Source organism: Asterias amurensis, chromosome 9 (assembly GCF_032118995.1).
Source record: "Asterias amurensis chromosome 9, ASM3211899v1".
Lineage (NCBI taxonomy): Eukaryota > Metazoa > Echinodermata > Asteroidea > Forcipulatida > Asteriidae > Asterias > Asterias amurensis.
Window position 1 is genome coordinate 2202878 of NC_092656.1, and position 19644 is coordinate 2222521.

At 39.2% G+C, this 19644-nt stretch overlaps 1 protein-coding gene across 3 annotated transcripts in view; it reads left to right on the top strand.

Annotated features, from left to right (window-relative positions):
- The window catches only part of LOC139942274 (uncharacterized), a 43407-nt gene extending 23763 nt beyond the window's left edge, over positions 1-19644 (top strand). For 2 of the 3 annotated variants that reach the window (XM_071939071.1, XM_071939070.1), the window contains exons 8-18: positions 82-296; positions 1822-1884; positions 2438-2528; positions 3046-3303; positions 8396-8596; positions 9119-9300; positions 11006-11089; positions 11926-12140; positions 12732-12869; positions 13266-13587; positions 15110-19644. In XM_071939071.1, the coding sequence (XP_071795172.1) occupies positions 82-296; positions 1822-1884; positions 2438-2528; positions 3046-3303; positions 8396-8596; positions 9119-9300; positions 11006-11089; positions 11926-12140; positions 12732-12869; positions 13266-13587 (1769 nt within the window). In that variant the 3' untranslated portion in view covers positions 15110-19644. The remainder of the gene's footprint in view (positions 1-81; positions 297-1821; positions 1885-2437; positions 2529-3045; positions 3304-8395; positions 8597-9118; positions 9301-11005; positions 11090-11925; positions 12141-12731; positions 12870-13265; positions 13588-15109) is intronic. The other variant, XM_071939072.1, reaches the window with a different exon arrangement.

Consider the following 19644-nt stretch of genomic DNA (forward strand, 5'->3'; position numbering starts at 1 on the left):
TTTTTTTTTTTTATATCGTTAATTTTTTATTTTCATCCTCGTCTTTTTTCACTTTGAACTTTGAACTTTTATTTTGATCAGGTTTCGGCATTACAGGCGTTCCGGTAGACTTTCACCTCGACTGTGCAGTGAAGGTAGATGGCAGTGAGAATCAGTCAATGACGTATTCAGTGGTCTTGTCCTGGACTCCACCTGTACAAGTTCGTTGGGATGTCATTGGCTATGACCTCAAATACGGCTTTGCGCATTTGGACCCGACTACCTTTAAGTCCTTGGAACGAACAGTGGCTGATAATGTAGGTGTAAAAGAAAGATTTAATTGATTAGTTAAATGCACTGGACACTTTTGCTAACTACTCAAAGTATAAGTATAAAAATGTTCTTGATAAAAAAAAAACAATCGAGAGCTGTTATGGTAGTGTAAAACACTGTGAGAAACGGCTCCCTCTGAAGGAGCGTATAGTTTTTGAGAAAGAGGTAACTTCTCACTCAATTATTAAAATAATCATCTGAAATCGCACAATTGTGTGCAACAATGGTGCCTTTTATCTACATTATATCCTCTTGCAACTTCGATCTCCAATTGAGTCCAATGTTTTACAGGTTTGTTATTTTATGCATATGTTGAGATACACCATGTTAGATTACTGGTTTTTGACATTTACCAAAGGTGTCCAGTGCCTTTAAGATTCTAAGATGTGCTTAGTATAGATACAATATAGTATCAATATAGTATCAAGCTACTTCAGCAACTGATATGTTGTACCGATTATAGCCGTTAGCTGAGTGTATACAAAGCCACCAAGTAAAACATGGCCCACAAGTCGTTTATTTACAAGACTGTAGCAAATGACATTTTCAATGTAAAAATATTTTGTGTCAAGAAGAATTAACTTCAATAGAGTTTGTAGTAATCTCGATATTCTGAAATCTAAAATTCGGTCTGCTGCTTTTCCCATGAATTAATTAAATTGTTATTTGGCGGTTTGAATATCATGGGCTCACTGCAATGCATTCTTTGCAGATAGCGTGAAGACCCCCCAATGAATCCGCTCATAAAGTGAATTACATCGGGGCAAAAAACATCCACACTCCACAGTGAGTTGAGAGGATAACAAGATCACAATATTATTCGTAAATCAATTCTGGCGGTATTCGACAGATGCATTATTAAAACGAAACCGAGCTGAGATGTAACAGAATTAATTAAGAGAAGAAAACCTTGCATAAATGCAGTGAGAGAACCCCCTCCTCGCACGTCTCGCTCTAGAAAAATAAGTAATCTTGCAATATGATTGGAAAAATAATGAAATACCAAAGGGTACAACTTCATTTGAAGGTTTCATGTGTTTAGATATTTGGAAGTGGGAGTATATTTTAAAGTGTCTGTAGGCCCCTTCAACAACTCTCTTGAAACTTCGATGTGCAATCGAGTCATAATTTTCACCGATTTGTTATTTTATGTATTATGATGGGACACACCACGAAGTGCGAATATGACAATTACCAAACGTGTCCAGCCGTCGATTTCACCAAACTCTTTCTAACTTAGGATTAATCTTAGGACTTGGGACTAGTTAAGTTCCGTTTCCTTATAGACGTTGGGTCACATTGAACCCTTCCTAAGTTAGGACGAGTAACTCGTCCTAACTCGAGATACGATTCATCCTATAACGTAATGCGAAATCGTCTGCAGTGCGTTTAAAAATATCATTAGCATATTTTGTTTAATGTTCGGTAGATGAATTACCCCAAAGCACATGTTTTACATTATCAACCTTCTTTTCATTCCTTCTCTTATCTACCTCGTTCCCCCTTTAGGAAACAGTGGTTTATACAACACAAATAGATGATTTGCAGACGAATAACAATTACACCGCGTTGGTAAGTGTAGTAACGAAAGTGTTACAATATATTAAACATACTTAAGCCCGCGGTTCATACTTCCTGCGAACCCGAAGCGAATTTTGACGTCAAAGCTCTATTTGCAGGTTAATGAGCAAGACAATTTTTTTCAGAACTGAGAAGTCCCACGAATTACAAATATCTGCTCAGCGGTAGTAGAAAATAAAGCACTCTCTATATGCAAAGGAGTGAAAAAGCACTCTTTGAAGAGCCATATGAGGGACAACTCTTTTTCGAGTAAAGTCTTCCACTCTTTTAGATTGAATTTTGCATCTTTTTGAGTGATCTTTCATTCTTACCTGTAGTGAAACACCTCTAAAAGAGTGAACTAACCACCACTCTTGTTAAAGGGCCATACGAGGGACAACTCGAAATGTAAACAGTGGTGTTTTTCACTCTTTTACAAGTAAGAGCAGACAGTTTCTCAAAATAACACACAATACACCCACCAAGATACAATTGATACCTCACTATGCAATGCCTCAAATCCCAAATATTGACAACCGGATTCATGTTTTATTTTATTTTTTAGCTGAAAGCATTTACTGGTGGAGGAGCTCACAGTGCATTCACGTCATTAAACTTCAGCACATCCACCGAGGTTACAAACTTTACCCTCCCAAGTAAGTTTATATTGTGTACGTTGTAACTGGACAGTTAGACACATTGCATTTCTAGAGTTTTGTCTTACCAACTACACAGTTTCAACAGTGTCTTACCACATTAAAGACAGTGGACACTATTGGTAATTACTCAAAATAATTATGAGCATAAAACCTTACTTGGTAACGAGTAATGGAGAGCTTTTGGTAGTATAAAACCTTGTGAGAAACGGCTCCCTCTGAAGTGATGTAGTTTTCGAGAAAGAAGTAATTTTGCACGAATTTGATTTCGAGACCTCAATAATTGAGAGTTTGAGGTCTCGAAATCAAGCATCTGAAAGCACACAACTTCGTGTTACAAGGGTGTTTTTTTCTTTCATTATTATCTCGCAACTTTGACGATCAAAAATAAGCTCAAATTTTCACAGGTTTGTTATTTTATGCATATGTTGAGATACACCAAGTGATGAGAAGACTGGTCTTCGACAATTACCAATAGTGTCCACTGGCTTTATTTATGCATGCCCTAATTTTGCAGATCCCAAATGTGTGAAGTTGCTACCACCGCCCTTTGACATGACAACCGACCGGACGCCGCTAATGAAAGATGTTAAACCAACATCTAAGACGGCTGCATTTGTCATCGGGTTGCTCCTTCCAGCAACTACCGTTGTCATTGTCTTTCTTGTCGTCTACTACATCAAGAAACGAAGGGGATTGGCCGACTCGAAGGAGGCCATATTCGTCCGGTATCCGGGGAACAGCAGTTGCAGAAAAAGCTCATATTTAAGTAAAGGTTTGTTTGTTCTTTTGGCCGTTTGTCTTGTTGTCCTTTTGCAGTTGGTGGCGTTTTCTGTATTTGTATCCTGTTTTTGGTGGGTTTTGGGTTTTGTGATAACTTTTTGTCTTCCTGTTCTCTTTTTCTATTTTCTTTCCTGATTGCAGGGAAAGGGCTTCTGTATATCGAACCATTCATTTGTGCATTTGGGACGAGGACAACAAAGCTCATTTTGTAGTATTTAACAAATGTAACAAGTAGAATAATTCACATCCGGGTACTTGTAATTTATTCATACTCACCTTTTCAAATTCACTGGTTAGCGCGCCCTCATCGACGTCAGAGGGTCACTCTTTCCTTTGACGTCGAAGACATAACATCATTTCTATTTCTCCGTCTTTAAACACAGGTAATTACCATTCTATTTCCCATTTATTCCCCCCTAGATTTCACATTAATTCCTCTTGTATAAATTACTTGTTGAGTTTAGTTTACTTTATGATATGTTTCTTTTTGACAAAAGAACGGTTTTCTAGAGTTAATACTTAGCTTTGAGTCGGGAAAGGAAACTCCCGTTATAGATATATTTCTTTTTGATTTGAATTTCCTCAAGTCTCCTCTCTTAGATTTTGTTTCTAGTTTTGCATTACTAGAGTTCTAAAGTAATATTGCTGATTTTGCGGAGTTATCCTCTAATTTTTGGTACAATTCCAAGATGGCGGACGCCATTAAACTTTTGGCGGGAACTTTAATTAGATCATTTTGTTTGCTTTTATTTATGCTTTTCTGTTTGGCAAATCGTTTATTATAGATTATAGTCTTTATTCAAGTTCACGGATTATTTAATTGATGGGTTTATTCTAAAATACTTAATTTCTAGGCTGGAAAACAGCAACCCTCTTGCGTCTTTTTAGAATTTCTTAATTCACTGTAAATAGTATTTGTGACTTGTAAGTTTTATTCTTAATGTTCTATTTAAATTATGTTTTTTAATTACAATTACACTATTTCCTTTGACGTCGAAGACATAACATCATTTATATTTCTCCGTCTTTAAACACAGATGACAATAAAAGTGTGCAGTTACAACAGAAGTAAACAATGAAGATTGTGTCCCGCAGTGTCCTTCATTAAAGCCGGTCACAAATGGTGGAGAATCCGGTCTGCGGAAACTGCACTTACATCTTCGAGAAATTCACTTCAAGAAATTCACTTCAACATAATCTACTGGTCCTACCCATGGTTGGACATCCTTGGCCATGGTTTGACATCTTCGCTACCCCACCCCCACCGGACAACAGACGCTGAAGAAACTTGATCGTCGTGTGCACCGTCGTTTAAGGCCCAGTCTTCACGTCCCTTATGTTGGTGGTCGGTGGTGGCTTTTTGCAATCGGTCAACTTTAGAGAACGGTGGTGGCTTTTTGCAATCGGTCAACTTTAGTGATCGGTGGTGGCTTTTTGCAGTCAATCAACTGTAGAGAACGGTGGTGGCTTTTTGCAATCGGTCAACTTTAGTGATCGGTGGTGGCTTTTTGCAATCGGTCAACTTTAGTGATCGGTGGTGGCTTTTTGCAATCGGTCAACTTTAGTGATCGGTGGTGGCTTTTTGCAATCGGTCAACTTTAGTGATCGGTGGTGGCTTTTTGCAATCGGTCAACTTTAGTGATCGGTGGTGGCTTTTTGGCAATCGGTCGACTTTAGTGATCAGTGGTGGCTTTTTGCAATCGGTCAACTTTAGGGATCGGTGGTGGCTTTTTGCAATCGGTCAACTTTAGGGATCGGTGGTGGCTTTTTGCAATCGGTCAACTTTAGTGATCGGTGATGGCTTTTTGCAATCGGTCAACTTTAGGGATCGGTGGTGGCTTTTTGCAATCTTGAATATGCATGACCGATCGCTATATACCATCACTGATCATGAATATGCATGAACGATCGCTAAAAAGGACCACCGATCGTGTTTATCACCGATTGCTAAAGTTGATCACCGATCGCATAGGACCACCACCGATGACAAATTTGATCACCGTTTGCAAAAGACCATCACCGATGATTAAATGCCTCTTTGGCGTTCCATACTCAAGAGACATTAACAATTGTTCGCCGTCCGATCTTCTACAGCGGCCGAAATTCCTCTCCTTTTTTTTTTTTTTTTTGTGAACGGCAAGTAAATCGGACTTCAGCTATAATCACCATGCCTTTTTTAAACGATCGGGAAAATCTCACCATAGACAATAAGGAAAAACATTACAATAGGCAATCACCGTCGGTTTTTAACAACAATCCGCGGAATGCCTCTCCATGGACGTCTTTGAATATACGGAAACCCAAACAATTCTTCTCCATAGACTTGTCCTTGAACAATAGGAAAACCTGAAAAATCCTACTCAACTGTTTAAAGGTGAAAGGAAAGACACATGTTCTTGAACGGGTAAAACACTGTAGGCCTACTAACAATCAAAGCAGGAGTTGTTTTTTTATTTGCATATCGTGTTCAATCCAGATGTGTTTTGACATTTTATGCTATTGGTTGATTTTTGACGCATTTTCAGAAATTGAATAGACAGTGTGAATTTCTATTGTTATTTGTAATAACAAGATTCCGGTAGACTTTTATACAAATTTCAGGTCAACTTTGTTATAGTCATGGCAAGCCATAGAACTCTCCTGCTGATGAGAACAAGTGTAAGGTATAAAAAAGAGCATAACAACACCATACCACCCTCAAGAAAACGGCGTTACGGAGAGATTCAACTCTACTCTCCTTAACATGTTAGGCACACTGGAAGAGGAACAAAATAAAGATTGGAAGAAGTATGTCGGCGTGATGACGCATGCGTACAACGCGACGCGTCACGACACCACGGGGTACGCACCATTCTTTTTGATGTTCGGACGCCATCCCAACTTGCCGATAGACCTCTTGTTTGGTTGGCACTCGCCAACTGATGACGCGCCAAAGTATGACGAGTACGTGGAACAGTTCAGAGAAGGATTGCCGTTCTCATATGATCAAGCTAACAAAACTTCACAACACGCAAAAGCAAAACAGAAACGAATCTACGACAAGAAAACCCAAGAAGCACCACTCCGAGCACGTGATCGAGTCCTCGTGCAGGTTAAACACTTCGAAGGAACACACAAATTAGCAGACAGATGGGAACCAAACCCCTACACTGTAGTCACAAAACATGAAAACATCCCCGTCTACAAGGTACGCTCACTAGGTGATGGAAAGGAGAGAACCGTACACAGAAATCTCATAACCCCGTGTATGTTCTTCTCCATGTCTCCTTCAGATAACTCTCCTTCAGATAAATCTCCTTCGGACAACTCTCCTTCAGATAAATCTCCGTCAGACAACTCTCATTCAGATAAATCTCCGTCAGAAACGTCTCCTTCAACATACACGTTCGAAGAGAACCTGGAGAGAGGGAGGCAGTTGTTGGCAGCATGGAAGAGTCACCAGATGACTAGAACAAAGTAGACAATTTGCCAGAAATTTTAACTTGTATATTTCCCCCGAGTGCTTAACAAGTTTTGTGTGTATTTCTAATTTCAGCCATAGTTCACCAGGTAGTCATTTTGTACCCGTTAGTTTACATCAGATGACTATTGGTAATGATGGTATAGATTGATTTTGAATTGTTTTATGTTAACCAAGGACAAAGGTAAAAGTGATGCTCTCTAAAAGTAAATGAGCATTTGTAAAGTAAGATAAATTTTGCCTACTTTTCCCCCATTTGATGTGTATAAATATCAAATTAATGTATTTGCAAGGTTTAGCAGATTTACTATAGACTATTGCGAGTGTATAAATTGTTGTCACTGCATAATTAATTTGTAAGTCACTATGTCGAGGACGACATTTTTTTAAAGCACGGGAGGATGTGACAAGTAGAATAATTCACATCCGGGTACTTGTAATTTATTCATATTCACCTTTTCAAATACACCGGTTAGCGCGCCCTCATCGGCCGCAAGACGTCAGAGGGTCACTCTTTCCTTTGACGTCGAAGACATAACATCAATTATATTTCTCCGTTTTTATTATTATTTTAAAAAAAAAAGATTTAAACACAGGTAATTACCAATCTATTTCCCATTTATTCTCCCCTAGATTTCACATAAATTCCTCTTGTATAAATTACTTGTTGAGTTTAGTTTACTGTATGACATGTTTCTTTTTGACAAGAGAACGGTTTTCTAGAGTTAATTTACTTAGTTTTGAGTCGGGAAAGGAAACTCCCGTCAAAGATATATTTCTTTTTGATTTGAATGTCCTCAAGTCTCCTCTCTTAGATTTTGTTTCTAGTTTTGCATTACTAGAGTTCTAAAGTAATGCCGTACTTGTTTTATGATTAATGTTGTAAATATTGCTGATTTTGCGGAGTTATCCTTTAATTTTGGTACAATTTTAAGATGGCGGACGCCATTAAACTTTTTGCGGGAACTTTAATTAGATCATTTAGTTTGCTTTTATTTATGCTTTTCTGTTTGCCATCCGTTTCCAATCTTTGGCAAATCGTTTATTATAGATAGTCTTAACTCAAGTTCACGGATTATTTAATTGATGGGTTTATTCTAAAATACTTAATAATTTCTAGGCTGTATTTGTGACTCTGTATTTGTTTATTTAACTACAATTACACTATTTCCTTTGACGTCGAAGACATAACATCATTTATATTTCTCCGTCTTTAAACACAGATGACAATAAAAGTGTGCAGTTACAACAGAAGTAAACGGTGAAGATTGTGTCCCGCAGGGTCCTTTATTAAAGCCGGTCACACAAACATTGAGAAATTTTCTCCAGTAATGTCGGGTTTTTGTTTACGTCGTGTGAAAAGGTCTAAATATATCTTATTCTTTTGATTTGTTTTGTTAGGTTTTAAATAGATTTTTGATATGCTATTTGTCTCATAAACGTGCATTGTTATCATTGTAAACTCTTTGCTATAATTGTAGGTTTACTACCGATGTTTTTGACTCATTTAAACATTGTAAAGCGTTCAGTGACTGGTTCAATGTTGGGCGCAGTATTATTAATGTTATGATTAATATAATTATTAATATTTGATACTCTTGATTTAACCGCTATATCATCCTAGATCCGTCTGATGAGCCATTAGACGATTTCACTGAGCCAGACGCGGATTTCCAATGGAAGGAAATAGATCGCTCCCTGCTGAAGATCAATGAGAAACTCGGCAACGGGCAGTTTGGTATCGTTTATCAAGGGACTCTATCTCCGAAAGATTGCCAGCTGAAGAAGTTTGCTCCAAAACCAGTTGCAGTTAAGAGCCTTAAATGTAAGTCAACATTTTGGTCAGATGGGCACTCTCACCTCTCTGTTGAATTTGGTTATGTCGTTTGAGAAAACTTGCTAGCCTCTGGCCGTGTCCAAAACGGCGACTTTGCTCCCAGCGTCGCGCACCTCTTCGTACCTTCAACACTGGCAGACGCGCTGATCTAGCCGTAGCTGTAGCCGAATTTGCCGTTTTGGACTAGCTATTAAGTCCCTTCTTTGATTCAATGAATTGTGTTGATATTCAATCAAAACGATGCCTACAATAAAAAGCACAGCAAAAGTGAAACGATAAAACAACGAACCAATCAAGCCTCGCTTCATAAGTTCTTCTATTCACCATCATATTTATCTTTTTTTTTAATTTCAAAGTAAATGTTTTTTATGTTTATTGCTATTTCTTCTTTGTTCCTGTTTTAATTGTAGACCATGAGTAATTCAGATTTTGGCTGTGATTCCTGTTTTTTGTTTTTACCATTTTGAAATGAAATTAAATTTAATAACCTGTTTGTTTTGGTATCCACAGTAAACGCTACACGTGCAATGAAAGAGGACTTTCTTGATGAAATCAAGCTGATTATCGACATCGGAACCCACCCTAATATCTTATGTGTCCTTGGCTGCTGTACGGTGGACGAGCCTTACTATCTTATCACAGAGTTCATGAAGTATGGCGATCTCCTACATTTCCTATGGAAATGCAGAGACGTAAGTTTTGTATAAACCTAAACCGAAGTTCTTTTGCATACTGTTTTATAAAAAGGTAAATCCAGTTTCCTCACTTGTTGTTTCCCAATATTTGCATGCAGTAACAAACCTGTGTAAATGTTGGCTCAATTTTCCCTCGAAGTTGCAAGCGAATAACAAAAGGAAAATACCCTTGTTGCACAAAAGGGCTTTAGGTCTGAAGTCTTTTATCAGACTCAAATATTTGAGTGAGATATTTCCTCTTTCCAAAAAACTACGTTACTTCAGATTGAGATTTTAGAAACAGGTCCGTCTGAAGTAGCCTGAAGTCCTTTTTAGGCATCTGAACGCACATAAATTTGTGCAAGAATGGTGCTTTCCTTTCATTATTCTCTTGCAACTTCGATGACCAATTGGGTCAAAATTTGCACATGTTAGGTTTCACCAAGTGACAATACTACTATCTGACAATTACCTAATAAGTCCAGTGATCCAGCCCGCAGCCATCAGAACTTGAGTGTCTAGAGAACACCGCTGGTACTGTTCAAAGAATACCGATGACCATGTCCAAACTGATCGCATCAATTTCAGACTGGCTTCTTACAAGGGAATGTGAACAATCAATTAATTATTCCTAACTTTTGAGTACAGCATAAGTGCTCTGTCTCTCAGCGAATCTCCAAATTCTCCCAGGCTTGCCTAAAATAGTTACAATCAATTGCCTTTTAATTTAGTTGTTGTTTTGTATTCCTTCCTTCTGTTGTCACATTGTACATTTTCCCATGGTATACCTTTTGTGAGAAAAGCTTTTCGGAAGGAAACAGTTGTCTGTCTGACAACTGCATTTCACGGAGGATTTTATGTGGTTGCATTCTGTCAAAGATCATTTTACATAACTTAGTTTAAGTCGAGCTTTCTGGAAAGTTATTTTGTCCATGCACTATATCGAATATGTAAACCAGTATAAGGTTTCAAGAAGTAAGGGGCCATTCAAAATTGTCAATGTTTAAAAATTTCGATTTCTTTTCGAATTAGTGGTTGGGTTAGTCAAAAGCCTTTTTTTTTCAAAAAGTTATAAATCGAAATCCACTTTTCATGAAAAAAAAAATAATAAAAAAAAAATCTGCACAGTTTGGTATTTAGCCTATTTTGTTTTCTTTCCCGGAGCAAGTTTCTTTCCGGCAAGGATTCCGTTAATTTCGGAGTAAAACAAAAAGTTTGTTAGGGGGTTGAAACGGATAGCTGACCTCTGAACTTGGCACCGATCTTCACGAGTTTTGGAAACAACCAAAAACACGATGAAAGTTTTAGCCCATGGCTAAAATAACTGGGCCTGCGGTCCGCTGCATAACAAATCAATGTTTTTATAATCGAAATTAGGGGTGGTCGGATGGTTCCTAAATAAGCATCACAGTTAGATGAAGTAATTGTTTACATTCGTATAATACTATTGTATGAGTCCGAGGGTTTAAATAATTACAAGATTCACCCTGCTGACAATATTTTTATAAAAAAAAGGGACATAAACATAAATCCCAGCAATACATTTTCATAGAGTGTTAGGCCTACTATTGTCTATTTGAACTTTCTTAAACATAATCATAGATATCGACGTAGTGAAACAAAGCTGGATTTTATTAATAATCAATCACTCAATCATTTAAACATTGGCTGAAAATACATTTTTGAAGCTGATGTCAATAATAACTCCATTTGTGGTTTTTAGGAGAAGTACCAAGCCGAAGACAGCACCCACTGCCTGACGGAGACCGGTCAGCTGCAGATAGCTCGGCAGATTGCTCGTGGTATGGTGAGTACTAGTTAAGTTAAGTGGCTTTGAAAATACTGCCCATTGCTCGTACTTACTGAGGCTTGACAACACCAGCCATGTTAGTACTCTTGTTCTGACTGGAAATGTTATATAGGCTGGGTCTTAATTAGCATATACAGCAGACGCTACGGCTACGGCTACGGCTAGACCAAATAGTATAGAGCCCCAAAGGCGCAAGATGCGGAATCGGCTGAAATGTGAAATCCAACTGGACGCCATTTCGGCAAGTAACTATTTTGATACAGCAGGGCCCAATTTCATAGAGCTGCTAAGCACAACAATTTGCTGAGCATGACATTTTTGCTTTGATAATCCTCTCACCAAATGTCCACATGATTTTCAGGATAAGCAAACAACAGCTCAGTACAGGTAACAAGCATTATGCAACAAATGGAAAATTTCAGTGGTAATCGAAGCAAAATTTTTTGCTCAGCAGCTCTATGAAATTGGGCCCTGATCAGTTTAGACAATGACCATTCCTATCAATTGGAAACAAAACATTCACTTGCTGAAATGGCGCCCATGCGTATTTCAAGTTTCAACAATAGATATTAAAAGCTTCAGTTCGGCATCTTGCGCCTTTGGCGCGCTATAATCTTTGGGCGGGACTTCCGCGACATCGTGTGTTGAAATGAAACTTCAAACCGTCGTCTTGTTATTCAGAAATTGTCTCTGGAAGTCATGTTTTCGTTTCAAACAGAAGAAAAGTGTCCATTGGATAACATAATAATATATTGTGCAATTTCCCGTGAAAACAAATGTCCAATATACCTACTCGAAGTTACATTCTGTTATTCTACTTTTTCCCGATATAGGAATACCTTTCCAATACTCGATACTACCACGGTGACCTAGCAGCCAGGAATATCCTCGTTGGTGAAGGACTAGTGGTGAAGATCTCCGACTTCGGCATGGCGGCTGATATCTACCAGAGGGGGTATCAACGGCTCGGTCAGGAGAAAAAGAGACCTTTGAAATGGGTCAGTTTGGAAACTAACATCAAAGGCACATGCTCCATTAAAAGCGATGTGTGAGTATTGAGTTCAGGGGATTGAAGTTAGGACTAAGTTGTCCCTGTTTTTAGTGTGTGTTTCAATGTGTTACTGTAGGCGAACATTTGAATTTACCCTTTTGTAATCTAACAAAGGTTGATTGAATTAAGTTTAATCAGATTGAATTAAACTGAAGTTACTCCTTTTTTTAAATCGGTCCACCGGGGAATCTGTGCTCCAAAAGAGGAAATAACATGGGCTGGATGAGGAGGATTCAAAAGAGGGCGCTATCGGAAGAATATTGCATACACGGTTCGCCGTGTGTGGGAGGGGGGGCAGAATCCTCTGCGACAAGGAAAGTTACTGCACAGTTTGGCCGTACATTGCGCTGTTCCGTACGGGAAAAGGTGAACAAACGACTTGGACGATCTAGTCCCTGAAGTTAAAAAATGAATACAATATTAATTAAAACTACTAGAAGATATATTGGTTAAGCGAACCGCACTCAAGCTCTGGTGTGATACCTAAAGGGGATACCAGGGCAACAGAACTCCAACCACAAAACTGTGCCAAAAATGTCCTCCTGAAAAACTTATTCCGATATAATATTTGTTTTGCTTTTCCACCAGGTGGTCGTTTGGCATCGTATTGTACGAGATTTATACCCTTGGCGGCGTGCCATACCCTGGTTTGGATGGTTTTGAAGTCGTCCGTAAGCTGGAAGACGGGTATCGAATGGAGCAGCCTGACGAATGCCCAGACGGAATGTAAGTATTTGTTAGCTTTCTAGGCCTGTGCAGTATGAAGTCTGTATTGTTGCAAGAGACTACTCTCACTAGTTTGGGAGAAATAAGCAACAACAGAGGGCGCACTTTACATCACTGGATACAATAGACCTTTTCGCAAATACTGGGGCGCGCGCGTAAAGCTTGGAATTAGGTGCATTGTGGTCTAGCTGATTACAAATTTGATTCATATAATTATATCCCACAATGCACCTCATTCAACAGTCTGCGCTTGCGCATTGGTATTTGCGATAAGGTCTATGATTCTAACTAATATTCTTATTTTGGCGCCCTCTTACAAAATAAAACGATTAATGACCATCGCTATGAGAACAAGATACTTATATAAAATCATGTAACTTATGTGTTTTCTTGAAGATACCCCGTCATGCTGGAATGCTGGCACGAGAAGCCTGATCTTCGTCCCACCTTCACTGATCTCTTCAACAAACTAGACAACATGCTGAGCGAGATGAGTTCTGATTACTTCAATGAGCTTGACTTCGACCCCGACAACATCTCCCACACTACGGATACCACTACAACCTACGCTTACGAGAACCAAAACTTGGATACCAGACCTCTACCGTGCAGCGCTGGGGACGAAGATGCTCCGTATGATTCACTACAGATTCATGGACGGAAACAAGTACCTCGCGTGACAGTGGAGTGTGTAGATAGCGGTCAGGTAACACGATGAGTACGTATAGCCAGTTAAACAATAAGCATAGTTTTGATCGTCCTTTTGGTGTCCTTTGTTTTTCCTAGAAAAATCTGTCCTCAAGAGACTCTGTCCTTAGACTATGACCCTGTCTTTATAAGGATAAAGACAGGTCCCTGCCGCTAGATCCAGTATGGTATGATAAACGTGCAGTGATTGACATAGATTCCCAAACAGTCACTGATGTCAAGTCCCCAATGGAATTTGATTGCGTATCTCTATGTGAAATGACTGAGGTCAAAGGTGAATCTACACGCCGGTTTTGGAAGCAGGTATCGAATGGAGCAGCCTGACGTTTTATTTTGTAAGAGGGCGCCAAAATGAGAATACTAACTAGAATCATTGTATCCAGTGATGTAAAGTGCGCCCTCTGTTGTTGCTTATTTCTCCCAAACTAGTGAGAGTAGTCTCTTGCAACAATACAGACTTCATACTGCACAGGCCTAGAAAGCTAACAAATACTTACATTCCGTCTGGACACTCGTCAGGCTGCTCAAAGGTTTTCGAAGTCCGCAATGGTATTTGACTGCGTATCTGTATGTGAAATGACCGAGGTCAGAGGTCAAACTACACGCCAGTTTTACAACTTGTGTGGCCAGTCTCTGGCGTTATTCACGAGCCTCGAAGAATGACGTCAGACGTTCAGGCTAGGGACAGAGTAGCCTGAACGTCTGACATCATTCTTCGAGGCTCGTGATATAACGCCAGAGACTGGCCACAAAAGTTGTAAAACTGGCGTGTAGTTTGACCTCTGACCTCGGTCATTTCACATACAGATACGCAGTCAAATTCCATTGCGGACTTCGGAGAGCAGTAACTATTTGGGCATCTAATGTCACTGCACGTTTCCCATGGAATCACTGGATCTAGCGGCAGCGATCTGTCTTTATCCTTGCGGATAAAGACAGGGGCCCAGTCTACTATGTCCCCTACTGTGTGCGTTCGTTTAGCGTCCCTGGGTCGATCCCGGTGTGTGGCGGGGTTTTTTTTCAGGATGAACGAGTGCAGATAATTACCCACGTTCGTCCTGGGGAAAAAAACCGCCACACACCGGGGTCGACCCAGGGAAGCCAAACGAACGCACCCATTGAGGGAAATTAACAAGGGTTGGAGGTAGAGGGCGCTATCCGAAAAGAATTGTACACTGTGCTGATGTGTACCGGTGTGGCAGATTCATGTCCCTGGTAGATTCTGTGTCACCTCAAACGGCGAACTGTACACAGCCCTTTTTTAATCCTACTCGCCGCCTAGCCTATGTTAATTTCGTATATAATTATAAGGGGGACAGAATCTGTTTATGTTTCTTCCTTTGACGCCAGTGAGAGCTCTGATTTGGTCTGTGATATTTGTATTGGGGTCTATTAAATCATGGATTCCTAAACACATGCAAGTATTGTCAATTTCTAACACTCGTGCTAGCCAGCTTTTACGGAATCCAGCAATAAATAATGTATTATAAGCCAAACACATAACACTTGTGAATTATTTCATCTCTTTGCAGATTGGCTCATTAGCATTAAAGGAGTAGATGGAGTAGCAGTTAGACTGTCAATTCGGATTGGTGCTCCTTTCATGTATTGGGCTACCATTTGAGGTATATCCTTCTTTTAAAGTACTTCAAGTGCACTTCTTTGTCAACATTCTGCTAGACGGTTTACTTATAAAGTTATTTGAGCTACCGTTGTTTGAGGATTACATTTACTGAGCACCAATCATTTACTGTGCTAGTCACAGACGGAGTTGGGTGTCAGAACCTGCATATGGGTGATATTGAGCCGTAAGACGGGGGAGCCACTGGTAGGATGATCTTGATGAACAAACTTTTGATGGCCGAACCGAATCAACTAAACTGTCCATGTTTTAAATTTGGTAAAGATCGTGGAGTAAGCTTTCCCACAGAACTTGCTTCGCAGTTCCTTATATTGAGACATCATTCTACTCTACCAGCCAGGCTCCTAGTGGACGATACCTTTGCCTGCATCATTACGGACTGTGAAGGGGGAAAACCCTGCTGCAGCCCCAGGAGTAGGTGTCAACTTTCCCCTGGTGGGAGTTGATTTGGGTCGCTAGCTCAAATCAGTTAAATGTAGCTTTCACCGTGGGGTGGCCGTCCGGCCTTGTGAAGTTCGAAGATTTCTCACACAAAAAGTATTTAAAATGCCAACGAAAGCTAACACTTAACTGGCTATATTCATTTATCCAGTATACTACGATGTTATAATGTTCTACTTACTTAAAAATTCGATCCATATTTTATGTGTACATAATCTGAAAGTGTAATGGAATGGTGATTTTAAAAGCTGTCAAAGTGGTAAACTATTTCATGGGAGATACAGAAGGATCTTATTCTTTTTATATTGAAAACTACATAAATGCATGTATTAAGTGCAACTCTGTCAGTTCACGTATTAACTTTGTAAAAGTGGAAACTTAAATGGGGCCTTTTAATTGCACACAGCTTGTACAGATCATAACACGTTTGACTGTGTGAACCCCGCCGCAGTAGCCGTACCAAGGACGCGCTTGACCTAAACATCTGACGTCACACTTCGAGGCTCGTGACTAACGCCAGAGAGTGCCTTCTAGCGTAGGGCAATCCACGCCCATCTTCACCTTTCACCTAGATCCAAATCCAGACGACCGCCAAGTGCAGCTTCCAAACATCTCCTTGGACCAATCAAAACACAGATATAAATAAGCTTACGTCACTGCACGTTTATCCAATGAAATGATTGTATCCACTGAAATCACTGGTTCTAAAAAGCAAGTAACTGTCTTTTTCCTTGCGTATAAACACAGGGGACCAGTCTAGAACGCGCACAGCCGGGAAACGGACTCCTTCACATCTATTTGAAGGACCGTCACGAGATGGCGCAATTCAACCAATGCCGTGACAGGACGTCCTTGTTTGATTGAATCTCTCTTCTTTATTGATTGAGATAAACTGAATATCAGACTTGAATATACCTTCATCACTCGATGCATTGCCTTGTTTTATACACAGGGACTAAGAGCAGGACAGTTCTTTTCAGAACTAAAGATTCTCCCGAGTTGTGAAAATTACTAAGCGGTAGTAAAATAATAATCGTTGACTCCTATTATTGCGCGCATAATCCGTCACTCAGTGACGCTTAAAGGCACTGGACACTATTGGTAATTGTCAAAGACTAGCCTTCACAGTTGGTGTATCTCACCATATGCATAAAATAACAAACCTGTGAAAATTTGAGCTCATTCAGTCATCGAACTTGCGAGATAATAATGAAAGAAAAAAACACCCTTGTCACACGAAGTTGTGTGCCTTTAGATGGTTGATGTCGAGACCTCGAGTTCTAAACTTGAGGTCTCGAAATCAAATTAATGGAAAATTACTTCTTTCTCGAAAACCATGGCGCTTCAGAGGGAGCCGTTTCCCACAATGTTTTATACCATCAACCTCTCCCCATTACTTGTCACTAAGAAAGGTTTTATGCTAACAATTATTTTGAGTAATTGCCAATAGTGTCCACTGTCTTTAAGGCGCTTTGACCTACATTCTCATGAAAGGTAAGTGAGAATAGGTTTGAAGTATTAGACCTACTCCTTTTACATAGCACCATGTAATGGTTTACAAGTTGCTGTGGCGCACTATGCTACCTCTCAAACCAGGATCACAGGGGCTAACCCCGCCTCTTTCCTAAGTGCACTGGTTATTTTAAGCGCGTTACACAACACACGGGACCTACGGCTTTACGTCCCATCCGAATGGCAAAGCAATGACTGTTTTGCTTAAGGGTGTCGCGACTTGGACTCAAACCCACACTCTGCTGAACGGAAGCACAAGAGTTCCGCTTGACCATGACACTTCAACGACAATAGCAAGACAAGTTTTCAAAGAACAAAATCTACACAGCAAAGTAGTAGATATTATATAATATGGTGTTTCGCAAACCGAAAATAATTGATTCCTCACCATGCAATGCCTCAAAGACCACGTCTGTCACTTGGTTTGCACTTGATATTACGGTATTACTCGAACAGGGAATTGTAAAGTTTCGGTCAATAAGAGCACAAATTATTGCGGAAGAATGTTAGGTATATTTTTACAAATAAATAAGACGTATTTTTTTTCTGCATTCCTTACAACGTGAATATTTGTTAAAATTTTTAGAGTTGCAGCTTCGTACATTTGTATGTATGATTATTTTGTGTTGAAACTGTTGTGTAGCTTATCCTACTGCATAACGGTATATGAATATATTGATATAATGTTACAGGGTATTCGTACATACACAAAGCATTTGTGTAACTCTATAGAAACTGCCTCAAACTTTTCATGGAAAATGTGATTAACCTTCTTGTAAATCTTATAATTCTCATGTTCTCTTCCGTAGGCATACACTATGTGTGTTCTACATACAAGTCTGGAATCTCTACGTGGTAAAAAATTCCGGCATCCTTTGTATAATATTTATGAAGCACTGTGCTTGAGGAAGATATTCAACAATTGTAAAGCTAATGTCAAACTTGTTATCATCATAGACATGTTACATGTATTCAACTATCCCCGATGCAAATTTAGCATCTCCTATTTTTGATTTTTGGGGTTGAACAAAGAATTGACTAGAGTGGGATTCGAACCAAAGACCTCCGGATTAACGTGCCGGCGTACCCAGTCAGTTTCCCTTGTGGTTTATATTGATACCTCTTATTTTTGTTACATTTCATTTTTTTCCATTTTTGCTCAGGTTGGTTTAAGTTTTGTGCCTAAAAAACGAGTGAGACTTCAGTTCTCTTGATGATGTTATAGTAAATGAATACCATTCAAAAACTTAGGCGGTATGCGAATTGGCGACTACAACTATACGGCTACGACTGTTGCAAAGGGTTTTGCAAAGGACGTCCCATTACTTCAACGCATGATGAGGCAGCTCTCCAGACGAAGCCGCCTGTTCGCACACGGCCTTATTTGATTAAGTTTGTAACTATGATCAATTAATATAACCCTTGGTGTGGTTTATTTTAGTGACGGGATGAAACTATTTTACACCACTTGGATTGAAAGTGAGATTTGTATACGTAATAGCGATAGTTTAATTCCTTCTAAAAGACAGTGGACACTGTTGGTAATTGTCAAAGACTATTCTTCACAGTTGGTATACCTCAACATATGCATAAAATAACAAACCTGTTAAAATTTTAGCTCAGTCGGTCGTCGAAGTTGCGAGATAATAATGAAAGAAAAAACACACCCGTCATACGAAGTTGTGTGCTTTCTGAAGCTTGATTTCGAGACCTCAAATTCTAAACATGAGGTCTCGAAATCAAATTTGTGGAAAATTACTTCTGTCTTGAAAGCTACGTCACTTCAGAGGGAGCTGTTTCTCACAATGTTTTATACCATCAACCTCTCCCCATTACTCGATACCAAGGTTTTATGCTAGTGACTATTTTGAGTAATTACCAATAGTGTCCACTGCCTTTAGAACTACTATAATATAAAACAACAAACCACCTGTCGTTCGTATTTTTGCGAACGAATTAAGATACTCCAACACCAATTAATTGTAGATCTCGCAGGCGATATTACTAAAACTTTAGCCCCTCTCTCACGAAAACAAATTTACCAAGGGTCCCTTGCTGAGATTTAGAATGGTTGTAAACTTTGTGAAAGTCTTGACTTAGAAAATATACTAACGGAAAGCTAACAATGAAAGCAAAACTCACATGTTGAATTTTCCCTGTACATTTGTAAAATAAGTATCAAATCATTGCATTTTATGTATTCATAAAGTCTGTATGTTATCGTCTGTGCATATTATATTACACACATTCATAAACATATCCTTAAACATGTTTCTAAAATAATTGTATATTATACATGTAGCTTTTTATATCGAGTCACAGTGATAATTAAATATTAAAAACCTTAATCGATTCGAGTGCATTAATTGCATGGCTCCCTGTGATATTGTACTGTCGTAATGTAAACGAAAAACGTTTCAATCAGTTTATGCAACTGATCTAAACATTGAGTCGATAACCACCGGTTCTTTT